The 17,123-nt window shown below is 43.9% G+C and overlaps 2 protein-coding genes across 3 annotated transcripts; both read left to right on the top strand.

The window, feature by feature from the left end:
* Positions 1 to 38: 38 nt before the first annotated feature.
* Positions 39 to 15,750, top strand: Ak6 (adenylate kinase 6). Its single transcript, XM_041663274.1, has 5 exons — positions 39 to 169; positions 2,228 to 2,320; positions 12,439 to 12,497; positions 12,605 to 12,750; positions 15,130 to 15,750. Exons 1-5 carry the CDS (start codon positions 142 to 144, stop codon positions 15,320 to 15,322), a joined length of 519 nt encoding a protein of 172 aa, XP_041519208.1. The 5' UTR covers positions 39 to 141; the 3' UTR covers positions 15,323 to 15,750.
* Positions 116 to 4,048, top strand: Taf9 (TATA-box binding protein associated factor 9). 2 transcript variants are annotated; one of them, XM_041663272.1, is made up of 3 exons: positions 116 to 169; positions 2,228 to 2,320; positions 3,028 to 4,048. In XM_041663272.1, the coding sequence occupies exon 3, from the start codon at positions 3,045 to 3,047 to the stop codon at positions 3,831 to 3,833; it is 789 nt and encodes a 262-aa protein (XP_041519206.1). In that variant the 5' UTR covers positions 116 to 169; positions 2,228 to 2,320; positions 3,028 to 3,044; the 3' UTR covers positions 3,834 to 4,048. The 2 variants fall into 2 exon arrangements, with proteins under 2 accessions (XP_041519206.1, XP_041519207.1); XM_041663273.1 differs by lacking the exon at positions 116 to 169 and adding an exon at positions 267 to 412.
* Positions 15,751 to 17,123: the final 1,373 nt, after the last annotated feature.

Raw genomic sequence — 17,123 nt, 5'->3', positions numbered from 1 at the left:
CGTCGGGAGCCCCGAGTGGGGCCGGGAGGAAAGCGAGCCGCGGGCGCACACGGTCACCCGCCTGCCCGCCCTTTCCGGCTCCTCCCTGGAGAGCGCGTTGGGCGCGTGAGCCGAGGCGCTGGCGGCCTGGGAAGGAGGACTATGAAGCTTCCGAACATCCTGCTCACCGGTTAGGGCGCGCGGCGGGGCCGGGCCGGGGACGCCGAGGGGCCGTGAGGTCCGGGGGAGGCAGGAGGGGGTCGCCTCGGGCTGCGCGGCGTGGCGTGTGGCTGTCGCGTGAGGACCCGGCGCGCGCGGCCGTTGCGGGGGAGGGGGCGGTAATCCGGGTGGCCGGACGCGGCGCGGCGAGGAAGGAGAGCGGCGGCCGGTCCCGCTTCGCTGCCCCGCCCGAGGCTTGGTCTTTGTGAATCTGGTATTTCGCCCGGAGAACGGGCAGGCTGCGGGTCCTTTGTCGGGGTTTGGGCTCGGGGTTTCTCCATCCAAGTGTGGTAAAAGCGGTTTCTAGCCGATAGGAGATGGGGCGATGGTGGGGTCCTTGGGCCTTCCTGGTCGTGATTTTTTTTTTTCTCTTTCCTTTTGCTTCTGGGAAACACTGCCTAAAAGATTTCTGTAAATACTTTGGATGTTCGTGAAGAGACGTGACCGATTAACGGTTTTGGTCGGTTGGTGTCACAGGCTTTGTCGTTGTTTCGGTGTGAAAGCTGAGCCTATGTGGCCGTTGGTGCCGTGAAATGTTAGATCTGGAGCCGATCGTGGGTGGGGCTCTTCTGGATCTTCGAAGCTTTTACTGGAAATTTAAGTTGTAGCGTCTAATACCATCGTAGGCCAGTCGTACAAAAATTAAATGGGCGTAGATGCTATTCTTTTATACAAAAAAAATAAGGTCCTATTTGTGGAAGCAGGGTTTTTGTCAGTTAATGAACCATAAGCAAATTTTAGCCTTTAAGAGTCCTTAGGAGGGTCGGTCGGTGGTGTCGCACGCCTTTAATCCCAGCACTCGGGAGGTGGAGGAAGGAGGCGGATCTCTGAGTTCGAGACCAGCCCGGTCTTCACTAGTTCCAGGACAGGCTCCAAAGCTACAGCGAAACCCGGTCTCGAAGAACCAAAAAAGAAAAGAGTCCTTACATATTTTACAATATCTGATTTGCTTGGACAGACAGTATCTTGGGGTTCCTATAAGGCATTGAAGCTAGTAGGCTACAGTTTGAGACCCTGGAGATGTAGGCATGAAGCCCTGAGTTGGATCCCCACGACTACATAAACTGGATGGCATAATTTATGTTTGTTATCCTGATACTAAGGAAAACCAGAAAGGCTAGCCTGGAATGCATAGCTCCCTGTCAAAACAAGAGCTACACCATGAGAAGTCAGACTAAAATAAAATAATCATGTTGGGTTCAGAGTTCACACAAATTGAGTCAAGGCTTCAGATTGCTGTACCACAGTGGAAATGTTTTTCTAAATACATTTTAGAGGCATGATTTATCAGGGTTATTTAAGTTTGAACAGCTTTAATTATGTTTTGATTGTTTTATAATTGCGTTAACAATAAAAGGAGAAAGGCGAAGGACAATGTATAGGATATCAGTGCTGTGTGTGGATATATACAGTGTGTGTATGTGTGCACTTGTTTAAACACATACCAAGTAGGACGTTATGTCCCTTAGATATCACAAACACAGAAAGCTGAGAAAGGCCTGGTTTATAGTAGTTCCCTCTGGGGAAGTTATCAGAGTTAGGGGTGAGGAGTAGTGACGTGCTCTCATGCCGCCTAAATTTCTTCATTAAAGCAGTAAATGATGGCAGTTTATTTGAGGTGCCCAGTTTTAGGCTGGGAAGGTTCATGTTGTTGTTGGCAGAATTTGCATCAAAATTGCTGAAATCCTACTCCTGGAAATTAGGATACAGAGACTGACACTGAGTCATTTCTGAAGAATTTTTTTAGTTGGTTTGGTTTTGAGACAAGGTCTCTCTGTGTTTCCTTGGCTGTTCAGAAACTCACAATGTAGACCAGGCTGGTTTTGAACTCACAGAGATTCATCTGTCTCTGCCCCCTGAGTGCTCACCACACCAGGCTTTCTGGGGAATTTTTATTAGATCATGGTATATATTCATATGTGATTGCTAATTAAGAAAATTTTTGTGTCAGTTAAGACCCTTCAGGGCAGACCAACTGACATCTAATAAATAGCATTTGAACCGTGTTTTTCTGTGACTTCTTTTACAGGTACACCCGGGGTTGGAAAAACCACACTAGGCAAAGAACTTGCGTCAAGATCAGGACTGAAGTACGTTAATGTGGGTGATTTAGCTCAAGAAGGTAAGGTACACTTTGATGTTGGATTTATGTTTTTAAGTCAGGTAGTAGAGTGTTAGTACTAATTAGCTAAGTGTTGCTAGAGGGTCCAGAAAGCAGAAAGACACCAGTAGTAAGCAATTTGTGTTCTGCTATGGACACAGAAAATAAAAGACTACATGCCGAGTATTGTTACATAGTTATTTTGGACATTTTCCCCTTCCCTAACCCAGTGTTTGTGAACAGTAATAATGGGGACAGCTTCTGTGAGGGGTTGGATAGATAAGGTCTGAATATGAAGAAGAGGGAAAATGCTGTGGGTGGTTTTTAAACAAGTGTGAGTTTATTGATCTTTCATGAAGGACAGATTACTGTGGACTCAAGCAGTAGGATATTACTGTTATTTTTATCAGTCACTTTAGCTCTGATAGTTGCCTGCCCAGACTCGCTGCATATAGTCTGAAGTGGTATTTTTACTGATTTTACCCTGTTTTCCCCTAATCTTTTATTACTTAACTATTTGTGTCATCTTTTTATATTCCACACTCAGAGAAGGAACTCAGTATTTTTAAGCAGAGGGAAGTTTAGGTATACAGAGATTGCTGTTTTACATTTTAGATAGAGTTTTGAAAATTTTAACACATTTGAAAATTTTAAATTCCTAACAGTTGCTACTAAAGTAACTATTTCGGTTTGATCTAATTTCCATATTTTTTTTAAATGACCTAAAGTCTGATCACCGGATATCATGGAGTCTGGCAAGATGGCGTCTCCCAAGAGCATGCCGAAAGATGCACAGATGATGGCCCAAATCCTGAAGGATATGGGGATTACAGAATATGAGCCGAGAGTTATAAATCAGATGTTGGAGTTTGCCTTCCGATATGTGACCACAATTCTAGATGATGCTAAAATTTATTCCAGCCATGCTAAGAAAGCTACTGTTGATGCAGACGATGTGCGATTGGCAATCCAGTGCCGGGCCGACCAGTCTTTCACTTCTCCTCCCCCGAGGGATTTTTTATTAGATATTGCAAGACAAAGAAATCAAACCCCTTTGCCGCTGATCAAGCCATACTCAGGGCCTAGATTGCCACCTGATAGATATTGTTTAACTGCTCCAAACTATAGGCTTAAGTCTTTGCAAAAAAAGGCACCTACTCCTGCAGGAAGAATCACGGTTCCGCGATTAAGTGTTGGCTCAGTTTCTAGCAGACCCAGTACTCCCACACTAGGCACACCAACTCCACAGACCATGTCTGTCTCAACTAAAGTGGGCACCCCAATGTCCCTCACAGGACAAAGGTTCACAGTGCAGATGCCTGCTTCCCAGTCCCCTGCTGTGAAAGCTTCAATTCCCGCAGCATCAACAGTTCAGAATGTTCTGATTAATCCGTCGCTAATTGGGTCCAAAAACATTCTGATTACCACTAATATGGTATCACAGAATACAGCCAATGAGTCAGCAAATGCACTGAAAAGAAAACGGGATGATGATGATGACGATGACGATGATGATGACTATGATAATTTGTAATCTAGTCTTGATGCATGTAACATGTATACTTGGTCTTGAATCCATTGTACTGAAATTAAGCATGTTAGATGTTCTAAAGCTGTATTTTAGAAAGTGGTATTTAATAAGTATGCTTTCCGTGCTTTTCAATTGAAATGTTGAGTTTTAATAGAGCTAGTAATGGTTTTTCATCAACCTTTATGCATAAAAAATAAAATTGTCATTTGTCAATTTGATTCTTGGTACTTTGGCAATTATGTTTTCAAAGCAATTTTCCCTTCATCTTGAAGTTGTTACTGTTATTATTTATAAACATGTGGTGGGGGACCAGTCCCAGGAGAGGCAGCAATCACGTGCCTCCCCCCCTCCTGTCGTCCCCTGCGGGTGGGAGACAGCGGTGGGTAAGAGAGACAGATATGCCATGCAGAGAGTGTGGGTATAAAGTTTACTTAGTGGATTATGGAGGAGAAAGGGAAGGGGAGGAGAGGAGAGGAGGGAGAGGCATTAGTTACCTCTTCAAAAGAGAGACAGAGAGCAGGCTGCGATCCTTCTAGCAGCTGAGATACCAGCCCACTGGGGTGTGGTCTCCCTTTAAAAAACGCTGCCACTTCCCTCTGCACTCACTATGGCTTCCCGCGACTAGGCTCCCTTCCTGATTGAGCAGAGGGCTGTTGTCTGGGATGGTGATCTGTAAGTTTTTCCCCTTTAAATAAATAGCTTCTCTATTGGTCATAATTCCAAACTGGTATGGGATTGTTTGTGACTTACGCCTTCAGGGAGGGGACTTGTCTCTTAAAGGGACAGGGTTCTCAGGTGACCAACCAGGCCAACAGATTACAACAGTTACAGCCTTTGTTATTTGCTGTGCTACCTACCTCTGATGTCTTCTGATGATTTAATTATTTATTTTGAGGCAGGGTCTCTCTGAGTAGTGCCAACTGTCTTGGAACTATTTTGGCCATGCTGGCCTTAAATTTATAGAGTTTGTCCTGCCTCTTCCTCCCCAAGTACTGAGATTAAAGGCATTCCTTTGGTCATATTTAAGACTCTTGGCATTTCTTACTTTCTACCTCACTTTTTTCCAATTTTTTATGTATATGGGTGTTTGTCTGTATGTAAGTGCACCACACATGTGCCTGGTGCCCATGGAGGCTTTGGATACCCTGGGACTGGAGTCACAGACGGTTATAAGACAGGTGGGTGTTGGGAATTGAATCTGGGTCCTCTGGAAGACTGGCCAGTACTCTTAGCCATTGAGCCATCTCTCTAGATCCCTGCCTCACTTCTTAAACTTTACAACTTTGCTTCTTGCTCAAATGATTCTCCTGACTTAGCATCTCAGTACCGTGAGTGTGTAAGATTGCTTATATTATTATCCTGTATCCCCTCACATTGCTCTCCATGTGATGTTCTTTCTCATATACAATTGTTTTAGTGTTTTTAGCATCCTTAATTTCCCTACCCCCAGTTTATTAGTCTTTAACCCGATGAAGGCTAACTCCAGGGTACCCATAGGTCTGGGACTGGTAGAATAATGTAGCTCATTGAATTCATTGCAGATAGAATTACATTCATGCTAAGCATACACTACCACAGCTACTTGCTCCATAGATAGGATCTTGGTTTGTCTCAACTCAGGAGTTGGCAAGCTCCTGCTACATATTTCCCTGAGCTGAGGAACACTAGACACCTATTCTGCATAACTGTCTAAACTTCTAAGCACACGTCTCCAAATTAGTGTATTTAAAGAGCAGGACTGAAATCATCTTTGATTCTTCTTACTACCTCCTGGTTCTAACTTCCCACACAAACACATTCTCTGCACAGTTCTACTTGGTCTCTAACTTCTGATAGTTTCTCTGGGGAAAATCTATATAGTCCTCCTTTCCCATCTCCCTGGCCATTGGGACTGTGCCTAGGGTTTTTGTTTTCTTACTTACTCTGTATGTTTGTACTGTTGTGAGTTTGTCATGGCACACATGGAGGTCAGAGCACAACGTACAAGAGTCAGTCCTCCCTCACCTTCCACCACGTGGGCCCTGGGGATCAAACTCCTGGGAGGGTGGTAAGGCAGCAAATACCTTTACTTGTTGAGCCAGTTTTGTTTTGTTTTGAGCAAGGTCTCATGTAGCTTAGGCCGACCAACTACTTAGTGCATAGCTAAGAATAATCTGTTCTGCTGCTTCTGTCTGTCCTTCCTTAGTGCAATTACAGGTATACATCCCGGCATGTGGTTTATTTGGTGCATGCCACCTTAGGTGCCAGCCCATATGTGAGAAACCTCAATCTCTAATCTCTCACTTGTCTCTTGATAAAGAAAAGGTGAGAAGTAGCCGGGTGGTACAGATGCACACCTTTACTCCCAGCACTGGGAGGCAGAAGCAGGGGCATCTAAGAGTTGAAGGCCGGGCTGGTCTACAAAGCGAGTTCTAGCACAGCCAGAATTGTTACACAGAAAAACCCTGTCTTCAAAAACAAGACAAAATCATGTGTATGAACAACTGATAGAATCAGCTTCCTCTTAATGTTCTAAACTGTATGAAGTGAACTTTAAAATCCATCTCTACTGTCACCCTCAGTACATACTGTAGTGACTGGTTACCGAGAATTCTAAATTCTTCATAAAGAATGCCTGCTGCTTCCAGATTTGGCTCCAATTCACTGTTTACTCAGAAAACAAAATGATCTTTTAAGATGAGAAGTGAATCACTGTATCCCGTGTTTAATATACCTTGATCTAAACTCTTTATGCAGTCTTAATGGCCTTTTTGATCTGACTTTAGCTTAAACTATTTTCCAATGGTTCCCTCCTCCGGTCCTTTGGCACTCTCTTTGATTATCTTGCTTTCTTTGGGTTAAAACGGTCTGCTCAGTTCTCTCTACCCCATCTCCAGCTAACTACTTCAAATCTTTGCTTAGAAATTACTCCTAGGAGCTGGGGAGCTAGCTCAGTAGATAAGAACTCTGGGTCTGGAAGCACAAGGTAAAAAGCAGGGAGATGCATGCTGCAGGTGCCTCAGTGTTGGTGGGTGGAGACAGGCAGTTGGTGGGAGCTTGCCGGGCAGCCACCCTAACCCAGACAGTGAGCCCTGTTTATTTAGTGAGAAGCCCTGTCTTGAGGCAGTCAGGCCAGTAGCAGTAGGGGAAGACACCCAGTGTCCTGCTCTGATTGCTACAAAGGTACGCACACACCCATACCTTTGTATGCATGCAACACACACAGATACATACACACACTACTTCTGAGCCTCCCCTAACACCTTGAGGTTATGCTAGGTACTCATCCAATTCCTCTGGCAATACAGTCCCATTTCCAGACTTGCTGTCATCTCCAGTTTATTATAAGTTCTTTAAGGGAAGGGATTGTATTTACTTGTCTATATATCTTGTTCATTAATGTGTCCTTATTATCACTTCAATCACTGGTACATCCTGTGTGATAAAAGTTTTGTGGAGCCTGGACAGTGGTGGTCCATGCCTTTAATCTCAACATTCAGGAAGCAGAGACAGGTGGATCTCTGAGTTTGAGACCAGCCTGGTTTACAGAGCAAGTTCTAGTATAGACTCCAAAGCCATACAAAGAGACCCTGTTTCAAAAAAAAAAAAGACAAGTTTTATGGAAATGAGTATTTGAAAGTTTGTATTTCACTTGTTATATTAAAATATGTTGGCATGATTTAAAATATCCTTCATCAGCCAGGTAATGATTATAGAACACTTAATTCTAGCACTTGAGGCAGATCTGAGTTTGAGGTCAGCCTAGTCTGCAAAGAGAGTTCCGGGACAGCCAGGGCTACACAGAGAAAACCTGTCTTGGAAAAAACATACATACCTACAAAAGGAGGCCAGTGAGATGACTCAGCATAGGTAGAATCACACATGTGAAGACTCACATGCTCATTGTCTACATATTCTCCTACACAAACCATGTACACATAGAATAACAATAATAAAAAATAATCTTCCTTTCTACATCGAAGGAGGCCTGATGCGGGAGCATGCTCTTCACCAAAATGCCTCTCTTGAGCCCCATGGGTTCACGTCCCCAGATGGTGACAGAGGTGCTGGGGGCTATCCTTGATGGTTCCTGTCTCCCCTCTTCCTGGTTTGGACACCATGTGAAGTAGTGGCAGTTGCAGGCTCCCGCCACCTCGAACTGAAGCAGCTCTGTCCTGCCTTCTCTGCCACAAGGACAGACTCCTGAAAGCATGTCTCAGACCTTCGCTCCTGCTGTGGTGGGCGTTTGCCACAGCCATGAGAAAGGGAACCACTGCATATGGAACAGGAATGGGGTAGTTCCCAAATACGACGTCACTGCTGCAGCCAGTGACCACGGATGCTTGTTGTGTGATCAAGGGTGCCCTCTCTTGATTTTTTTTAAAATTTAATTATTTTATTTATTTATTTGGCTTTTCAAGACAGGCTTTCTCTGTTGGAGCCTAACCTGGAACTCACTCTTGTAGACCAGGGTGGCTTGAACTCACAGAGATTCGCCTGCCTCTGCCTTCCGAGTGCTGGGATTAAACGTGTGCACTGCCACCACCTGGTCTAATGCCCTGACTTTCACAACTGCTTCCGTTATTTTATTTTTTTTTTAATATTTTTATGGTTTATTTAACTTTATTTTAGGTGCATTGGTGTGAAGTGTCAGATTCCCCTGGAACTGATCTTCAGACAGTTGTGAGCTGCCATGTGGGTGCTGGGAATTGAACCCGGGTCCTCTGGAAGAGCAGTCAGTGCTCTCAACCACTGAGCCATCTCTCCAGCCCTCTGCTTCCGTTATTTTAAACTTACTGACAGCACTTGGTGTTGGTTTATGAGTTAGCTCGTATTTGGCAAGGAAGCAGCAGTGTTGTTTGTTGAGTCTTTGCCACACCGAGGCAGTTTAGTTTCTTAGCCTGATACTGTTTGTGCTAATGGAGCATTTATCCCATGAAGACAAGTCACAGCAGGTGCAAGGGGGCTCATTCCATTGACTTACTTTCAGCCTGTAACAAAATATAGGAGGAATTAGGTAAGAAATTGACTAAGTACTGTGCTTCTGGTGGCTAAAGTATGACTAAAGTCTAGATTGTAGTGAGGGTGAGGTTATTTTACCTCCTAAAAGAAAACTCAAACCAAGTGGTGGTGGTGCACGCCTTTAATTCCAGCACTCTAGAAGCAGAGGCAGGCGGGTCTCTGTGAGTTCGAGGCCAGCCTGGTCTATAGAGTAAGTTCCAGAACAGGCTCCAAAGCTACACAGAAACCCTGTCTTGAAAAACCAAAACAACAGCAGCAGAAAAAAAAAAAAAGAAACAAAACTCAAGGCTTCAATCCCAGCACTTGGGAGGCAGAGGCAGGCAGATCTCTTGAGTTCGAGGCCAGTCTGGCCTACAAAGTGAGTTCCAGGATAGTCAGAGATACACAGAGAAACCCTATCTTTGGGGGGAAAAAACAGAAAGAAAGATCACTTCTCTTGAACCTGTGAATTGTTGAAACTTCTAATGTTGAGTTGAAATCCCCAACCTTAACTTCCATTTTTTTAATTCAATGGCAGGCACCAGACGGGCCACGCGCATGTCAGGCGAGCACTCTCCCACTGAGCTCTATTCCTAAAGCTGAATTTGCCTCTCTGTGATTGCGCTTGTCGCTTTAGTTGTTCTTGTTTTGAGACTGGAACTCTTCTGTCCCAGGATGGGCCTATAACTTGTTAGGTAACCGAGAGTGGCCTTGGGCTCCTGGTTGTCCTGAGTCCTGAGTACTTGATTCTAGGCATGTGATTTTACACCGGGCTTGTTTAACGCTGACACTCAAACCCAGGGCTCCTGCACAATCGGCGAGCCCTCTGCCAACTAAGTTATTCCCACTCGGATTTTTGTTTTTTTTTTGTTTTTTTTTTGTTTTTGCCTACATGTTTGTATGTGTACCATGTGTATGCCTGGTGCCCACAGAGGCCAGAAGAAAGTGTCAGACCCCTTGGAACTGGAGTCACAAACAGTTGTGAGTCACCATGTGAGCTCTGGGAATTGAACCCAGGTGTCCTCTGAAAGAAGAGCAAGTGCCATTAGCTGATGAGCTGTCTCTCAAGCCTCTGCCTAACTATGAGACTGGCCTTGTGAATGGTAAGCAAGTGCCCTCTCTGCTGCGCTACAGCCACAGGCCCAAGACTGTCTAGCTCAGAGAAATGGCTTTTTAGTTTTGTTTTGGAGTTTTGGTTTTTAATTTTTTTCGAGACAGGGTTTCTCTGTCCTGGAACTCGCTCTGTAGGCCATGCTGGCCTCGAACTCACAGAGATCTGCCTTCCTCTGCCTCCCAAGTGCTTGGGATTAAAAGGTGTGCACCACCACCACCTGGCGAGAAGAATGGCTTTTAGAGATTCTAAGAAATGACGACATTGATTCCTCTTCCCCAGTCCTTAAGAAAGGGAGAGATCAGGGAAGCAAGAACCCGAGACTGCTTGGAATAAGTTTATATTCTTTTTTGTTTCTTGGTTTTTTGTTTGCTTGTTTGTTTTCTGAGACAGGGTTTCTCTGTATCTCTAGCTGTTCTGGAACTCACTCTGTAGACCAGTCTGGCCTCAAACTCAAAAGACTGACCTGTCTCTGCCTCCCGAGTGCTGGGATTAAAGGTGTCTGCCACTGCCACCTTGCATGCACCAGCAAGTTTATATTCTTGACCTTCATCTGGAGCCCAATCTTGCTTTGGTTTAGTTTGGGTTTGTTGTTTTGTTTTGAGACAGGGTCTCTCTGCGTAGTCCTGAATGTCCTAGAACTCACTGTGTAGACTAGGCTGTCCTCAGACTCCCAGAGATCTGCCTGCCTTTGCCTCCAGCATGCTGGAATTGGAGCCCAATCCTACTGTGTGTGAGACTGTTTATATTTGTCTATCCATGTATTCCCTTTTCCTACCAATCAATAACAACAAAAATGTTATTTTCTTGCACTGATAGCCCCACAAACTCTGGTGCTGTTGGTCCCCTCCCCTTGTTTAAAGTTATTTCAATTTTGCTGTTTAAAAATTTCTGAGAGGGGCTGGAGAGATGGCTCAGAGGTTAAGAGCACTGACTGCTCTTCCAGAGGTCCTGAGTTCAATTCCCAGCAACCACATGGTGGCTTACAGCCATCTGTAATGAGACCTGGCGCCCTCTTCTGCCTTGCAGGCACATGTGGAAGGAATGCTATACACATAATATAATAAGTAAATAAAAATAAAATAGTTTGTTCTTTAAAAAAAAAAAATTTCTGAGAAAGGCTGGAAAGATGACCTAGACATTAAGAATGCATGCTGCTTTTGCAGAGAACCCAACTTCAGTTCCTGCACCACATTGGATGGCTCACAACTGTCTGTGACTCCAGTTCTCTGGAGAGCCAGCGACTCTGGCCTTTGCAGGCACCCACACTCATGCACATAACTAGACTCAGACATACATGTAATTAAAAATAAGCCTTTTAGCCAGGTGTGGTGGCTAAGGCCCTTAATTCCAACCTTTATGAGACAGATGGATTTCTGTGAGTTGAAGGCCAGCCAGATTCACACAGCTAGACCCTGTCTTAGAGGGGAGGAGTTATAAAACGCAAATCTCTTACTTAAAAATTATAGCTGGAGGTGGTAGTGATGGTGCACGCCTTTAATCCCAGTACTCAAGAGGCAGAGGCAGGAAGATCTCTGGTAGAAGCCAGCCTAATCTACAGATCTAGTTCTAGGATCACTAAGGCTATACAAAGAAATCTTGTCTCAGAAAAAACAAAACAAACAAAAAAAACTGCATTCTGCTCTTGTGGAGACCAGAGTTCAGTTCCCAACACCTATCTTGTGGTTTACAGCCAGCATCCTATAGCACAAGTTTCATGGGTTCAACACTTCTGGCCTCCTCAGGAATCTGTACTCACTGACACATGCACTCACATAAGTAAAAATAAAATTTTAAGCGTTTGCTTATGTATCTTATGTATACAAGTGCTTTGTCTATGCACTAGAAGGGTGCACTGGACCCAGCTATAGATGGTTGTAAGCCACCATGTGGTTGCTTGGATACGAAATCAGGACCTTTAGAACAGTAGAGCAGTCAGTGCTCCTAACTGCTGAGCCATCTTGCCAACCCCCAATAAAATCTTAATTTAAAAAAAGAAAAAAGTAAAGGTTTTGGATAAGCTGGACATAATGATTGGTATGTGCCTGCGATCCTAGAAGTGGGGATTAGGATTCCTGGTTTGAGGCCAGGGTGGGCTGACTCAAGAGCACACAGCAAACAAAGTAAGTTTAAGATATATTCCTGCCAGGTGGTGGTGGCACACGCCTTTATTCCTAGCACTTGGGAGGCAGAGGCGGGCAAATCTATATGAGTTCCAGGACAGGCACCAAAACTACCGAGAAACCCTGTTGGAAAACAAAACAAACAAGATAACTTAAAAGATATGTTAAGATGTGTTGCCACCCAGGTTTCCTTCTAGATAAAATTCCAGTTTTTCAGCATTGCTTTATGTGTTTGCCGACCGCATCGTGGCGATGGTACGTGTCTCAGCTGTTGTACTGGTGCCCTTTCTTGCATCTGAAAGAATCATTGTTGTGTTTCCACAAACCTAGAGTCAACTGAAAATCAGTGAAAGCTACTTAGGAAATGTTAACCAACTGATGAAATCTCTTCCAGGGCAGTTGTATGACGGCTACGATGAAGAGTATGGTTGTCCCATTTTAGATGAAGATCGAGTAAGTATGACTGAACAGACGAGCGTGCATTTGTTAGCTTTTTGGGAAAGTCAGGTTCTGTTTTTCTTAGGGCTGTTATTCATCTCTCTGTTGTGTGTCTATTGCAGGTCGTTGATGAGTTAGAGAGTCAGATGAGCGAAGGCGGCGTTATCGTTGATTACCATGGTTGTGATTTCTTTCCTGAACGCTGGTTTCACATAGTTTTTGTGTTGAGAACAGATAATAGTATACTGTACAAAAGACTTGAAACACGGTAAGGAAAAAAAAAAAAACACTGATTTAGGTTTGGATTTTTGAGACAGGGTTTCTCTGTGTAATAGTCCTAGCTGTCCTGGAACTCACTCTGTGGACCAGATTGGCCTTGAACTCAGAGGTCTGCCTGCTTACTGCCTCCCAAGTGTTAGAGTTAAAGGCGTGTACCACCACTGCCCAGCTTCAACTGAAAATTTGATTTAGCAAAATATAAGAGATAGAAACCCCCAAATAGCCAGGCGGTAGTAGCACACAGCTTTAATCCCATTTAATCCCAGCATTTGGGAGGCAGAGGCAGGCGAATTTCTGTGAGTTCAAGGTCAGCCTGGTCTACAAGAGCTAAAAGAAAGAAACCCCCAAATAATCATGCTTTATCCTTGATACAAGGCCTTTCCTACAAAAAGAGTCAAACAATAATATTTTTAGTTTGAACACTACTCATTTAAATTATCCATACATCAAGGGGGAAGTTTATGAAGATTAACAAGATAACAGCATTTTACAATCATTAAAATATATTTTGGGGACTGGAGAGGTTAAGAGCACTGGGTGCTCTTCCAGAGGTCCTGAGTTAATTCCCAGCAACCACATGATGGCTCACAACCATCTGTAATGAGATCTGGTGCCCTCTTCTGGCCTGCATGGATAAATGCAGAACACTGTATACATAATGTATATATTTGTGTGTGTGTATGTATGTATATATGTATGTGTGTGTGTGTATTGGACCTACCCACATAGAACATTAGATTTAACCAGAAAAGGGAACTTGGAAGAAAACTTTTTCTGATATCTTTTGATCCAGACTATAGATAGGCAGGTGGAGAGTCTAGAGGGAGTTAGCAGACAGTATCAGAAAGAAAAGCTCCAGAATTTTGTCAAATCTAGGGTCAGAATGGCCAGCTCTGATTGGCCAATGGATGTGTGTAAAATCCTTGTACAGAGGACAAGGAGTAAATATATGACAAACTAGGGTAAGCAAGATGTAAATTTCCATCTTTTTCTTTAAATAGTGAAAAGCCACTATAAACCTTTTTTAAAAGATTTATTTATCTAAGCATACAGTGTTCTGCCTGCGTATATGCCTGTGGGCCAGAAGAGGGCACCAGATCTCATTATAGATGGTTGAGAGTCACCATGTGGTTGCTGGGACTTGAACTCAGGGCTTCTGGAAGAGCAAGTTTGGAGAGTACATGGCCATATTGTCAAAGGTCACTGATTCCTGAAGTTTAGATGTTAAGGAGACACTATTATTGCTGTAGACTCGATGATAAAGACCACTGACCCAAATTATGGCCAAACTAAAGCAAGCTTTATTCGTGTTCACATCAAGGCAGGATTCATGAGACCAGCCTCAAGCCAATTTCCCATACCCTCCCCGTTTTTAGGGCAAAACTGCAAGGTGGGGGATTTCCTTTTTTTTCCAAGCAAGTGTGGTTACAGAAATGAGACCAGGCAGGTAGGATTTTACAAAGCAGCTAAGGAAATTGTCCTGGAGCATTTGTTACACAGAATATTTTTTTAAATACTTATTTATTTATTATGTATACAATATTCTGTCTGTGTGCATGTCTGCAGGCCAGAAGAGGGCACCAGACCTCATTACAGATGGTTGTGAGCCACCACATGGTTGCTGGGAATTGAACTCTGGACCTTTGGAAGAGCAGGCAATGCTCTTAACCACTGAGCCATCTCTCCAGCCCTATACAGAATATTTTATGATTGGGAGTGGGGCGCAGCCCTGGTCTGAAAAACAGAAACTTAACTACAAGTACAAAGTGGCTTCTAGGAACAAAATGGAGTTGGGCTGGTTCTTCAACTGCCATCATTGTTTCTCTCTATTGCTATCAAAGGCTCCAAATGACCTCGGTGGCTTTTTAGCAGTCGAGGGCGTGGATGCCATGTCTAAGGGTTCTCTGGCCCCTCAGCTTTTTAACTGGCTGTTTAGTTGATTATTTTATATGCTGCCTAAATATTATATAAATTCTTTTATTGTCTTTGGGATTAGTAAAATACAGATAACATTTTTATGATGAATTATCTAATCGGTGTATGATATTCCATGTTCTCCTTTGTGTATACTGTCTGTCTTTCATAAATTCTTGCTATGGATCCTTTACTCCTATCTGAGAATCTGACTTGAGGTGGGTACTTGTTTATTGACTAATTATATGAGCAGCTAATAAACTAGCAAGGGATTCAGATAAACTCAAATGTTAGTGTCATAATTCTTACTTTAGCTCTCATGTCAAAGAAGTCTTGTGCAGATTATGAGAAGTATCTTAGGTAATTGCTGATATATTCACAGTGTCCAATTTCTAACTTGTTCCCAAAGCCATATTTAATACCATTCTGTTTGCTTTACCTCTCTGCCTTCTAGGGGTTATAATGCGAAGAAACTACAAGACAACATTCAGTGTGAGATTTTCCAAATTCTTTATGAAGAAGCCAGAGCATCTTACAGAGAAGAAATTGTGCACCAGCTGCCCAGTAATGAACCAGAGCAGCTAGAGGATAACATCAACCAGATCTCAAAGTGGATTGAGCAGTGGGTCAAAGATCATAACTCTTGACCTAGAGGAGGTTAGCCAGGCGCGGTGGTGCACACCGTTGATCCCAGATCCTGGGAGGCAGAAGCTGTTCCACTTAGTGAGTTCTAGGCCAAGCAGGGCTATGTAGTTAAGACTCTGTCTCAAAGGGGGTGTGGGGGAACCAGCCTGGCCACTGTATAGCTACCCTTGTTGATATCACTCAGTCACATAACAGAATGCCCAAGGATCAGCAGAAGAAAACTATGTTGCAGCTCTAGCTGCTGCCTGGATTTCTTTTTCTCCATGAGAAAGCTTAAAGAATCTCAGATACTAATGTAAATTATTTTATTAAGGATTAAACCTAAAAAAATCAAACTCAATGGATAATAAATCTGGTCAATGGGTACATATCTTAAATTTACTAAAATGTAGGTGATCTCTCAAAATAAAAATGGAAAACTAAAGATTCACCATCAGAGTATTGCTTTTTTATTTTAAAGATCAGAGGGGACTGATGAGATGGTTGAGTAAATGAAGCACTCGACACCAAGGCTGAGGACATGAGTTCAGCAGGAGAGAACCGACATTCCACATACACACGTGCATACACAAAATAAAAGTGGGTTTAATACCTGGAGGGCTGGGGAGATGGCTCAGTGGATGAAGTGTTCACTGCGCAAGCGCAGGCCAAGCACTGTGCCTGTAACCAGCACTGGCGGCAGAGACACCCCTTGGGGCAAGCGGGCAACTAGACCGGCTGGAATGACTCGCTCTGGGCTCAGCAAGAGACTGCTTCAATAGCATAATGATCAAGGAAGACAACTTTGGCTTCCACGTGTGTGTGCCCAAGGGCGCCCACACATACAAACATGCTCTTTGGCAACCTAGCCTACTTCATGGGTTACAGGCTACGGTGTTTAAGAAATGTCCAAGGTGGTTCTCTGGCCGTGCACACACACACAAAATAACATCATGCACGTTATTCTGTATTTTATTTATGTGAGGATTATATTATCTTAGAAAATACAGACTCGCAAGGCAGTACACCTTTAATCTCAGCTGTCGGGAAGCAGAGGCAGGCAAATCTCTGAGTTTGAGACCAGCCTGGTCTACAGAGCTAGTTCCAGAATAGCCAGGACTACACAGAGAAACCCTGTCTTGAAAAGCAAAATATAACAAAAAGAAAATAGCTCTCACTGGATGGCGATGACGTATGCCTCTAATCCCAGCACTCGGGAGGCAGAGACAGGCAGATCTCTGAGTTAGAGGCCAGTGTGGTCTACAGGAGCTAGTTTCAGGACAGGCTCCAAAAATTACAGAGAAACCCTGTCTCAGGGGGGAAAAATAGCTCTCAATTATTTTTTAGATACTTTTTATCTTAAAATTCCGGTTTTAAAATTTGATGTACAGTTGTTGTGGGGGTGTGGCTCAGCGATGGCATGCATGATTAGATGTATGAAGCATATCGTGGTCACCTCCATTGCTGTGAAGAGACACCATAACCAAGGCAACTTATAAAAGAAAGCATTGACTGGGAAGTTTGCTTACAGTTTCAGAGGGTGAGTCTGCCCAGGCAGGGAGCATGTTGGCAGACAGGCAGGCATGGCACTGGAGCAGTAGCTGAGAGCTCACATCTGATCCACAAGCAGGAGGCAGAGAGACTGGGCCTGGTTAAGTGCTTTTGAAACCTTAAAGCCCACCCTTTACCCCGTGACACACCTCCAGAAAGGCCACGCCTCTTAACCCTTACAGCAGCTAGGAACCAAGCACTCAAAAATATATGAGCTTATGGGGGTTCTCATCCCAACCACCACAAGATACTACATACAATCACCAGTACCCT

This window comes from Microtus oregoni, unplaced genomic scaffold, assembly GCF_018167655.1.
Source record: "Microtus oregoni isolate MIOR12 unplaced genomic scaffold, Mior012 000014F_ref0000157, whole genome shotgun sequence".
Taxonomy (NCBI): Eukaryota; Metazoa; Chordata; class Mammalia; order Rodentia; family Cricetidae; genus Microtus; species Microtus oregoni.
The sequence above is the reverse complement of the archived record's forward strand: the minus strand, read 5'-3'. Positions and strand labels throughout refer to the sequence as shown.

Excerpts from the sequence above, each read along its gene's own strand:
- Ak6 (XM_041663274.1), top strand. The coding sequence starts at position 142 with ATGAAGCTTCCGAACATCCTGCTCACCG. Across the intron at positions 2,321-12,438 it reads GGGTGATTTAGCTCAAGAAG|GGCAGTTGTATGACGGCTAC; the intron begins GTAAGGTACACT and ends AATCTCTTCCAG. Across the intron at positions 12,751-15,129 it reads TACAAAAGACTTGAAACACG|GGGTTATAATGCGAAGAAAC; the intron begins GTAAGGAAAAAA and ends TCTGCCTTCTAG.
- Taf9 (XM_041663272.1), top strand. The coding sequence starts at position 3,045 with ATGGAGTCTGGCAAGATGGCGTCTCCCAAGAGCATGCCGAAAGATGCA.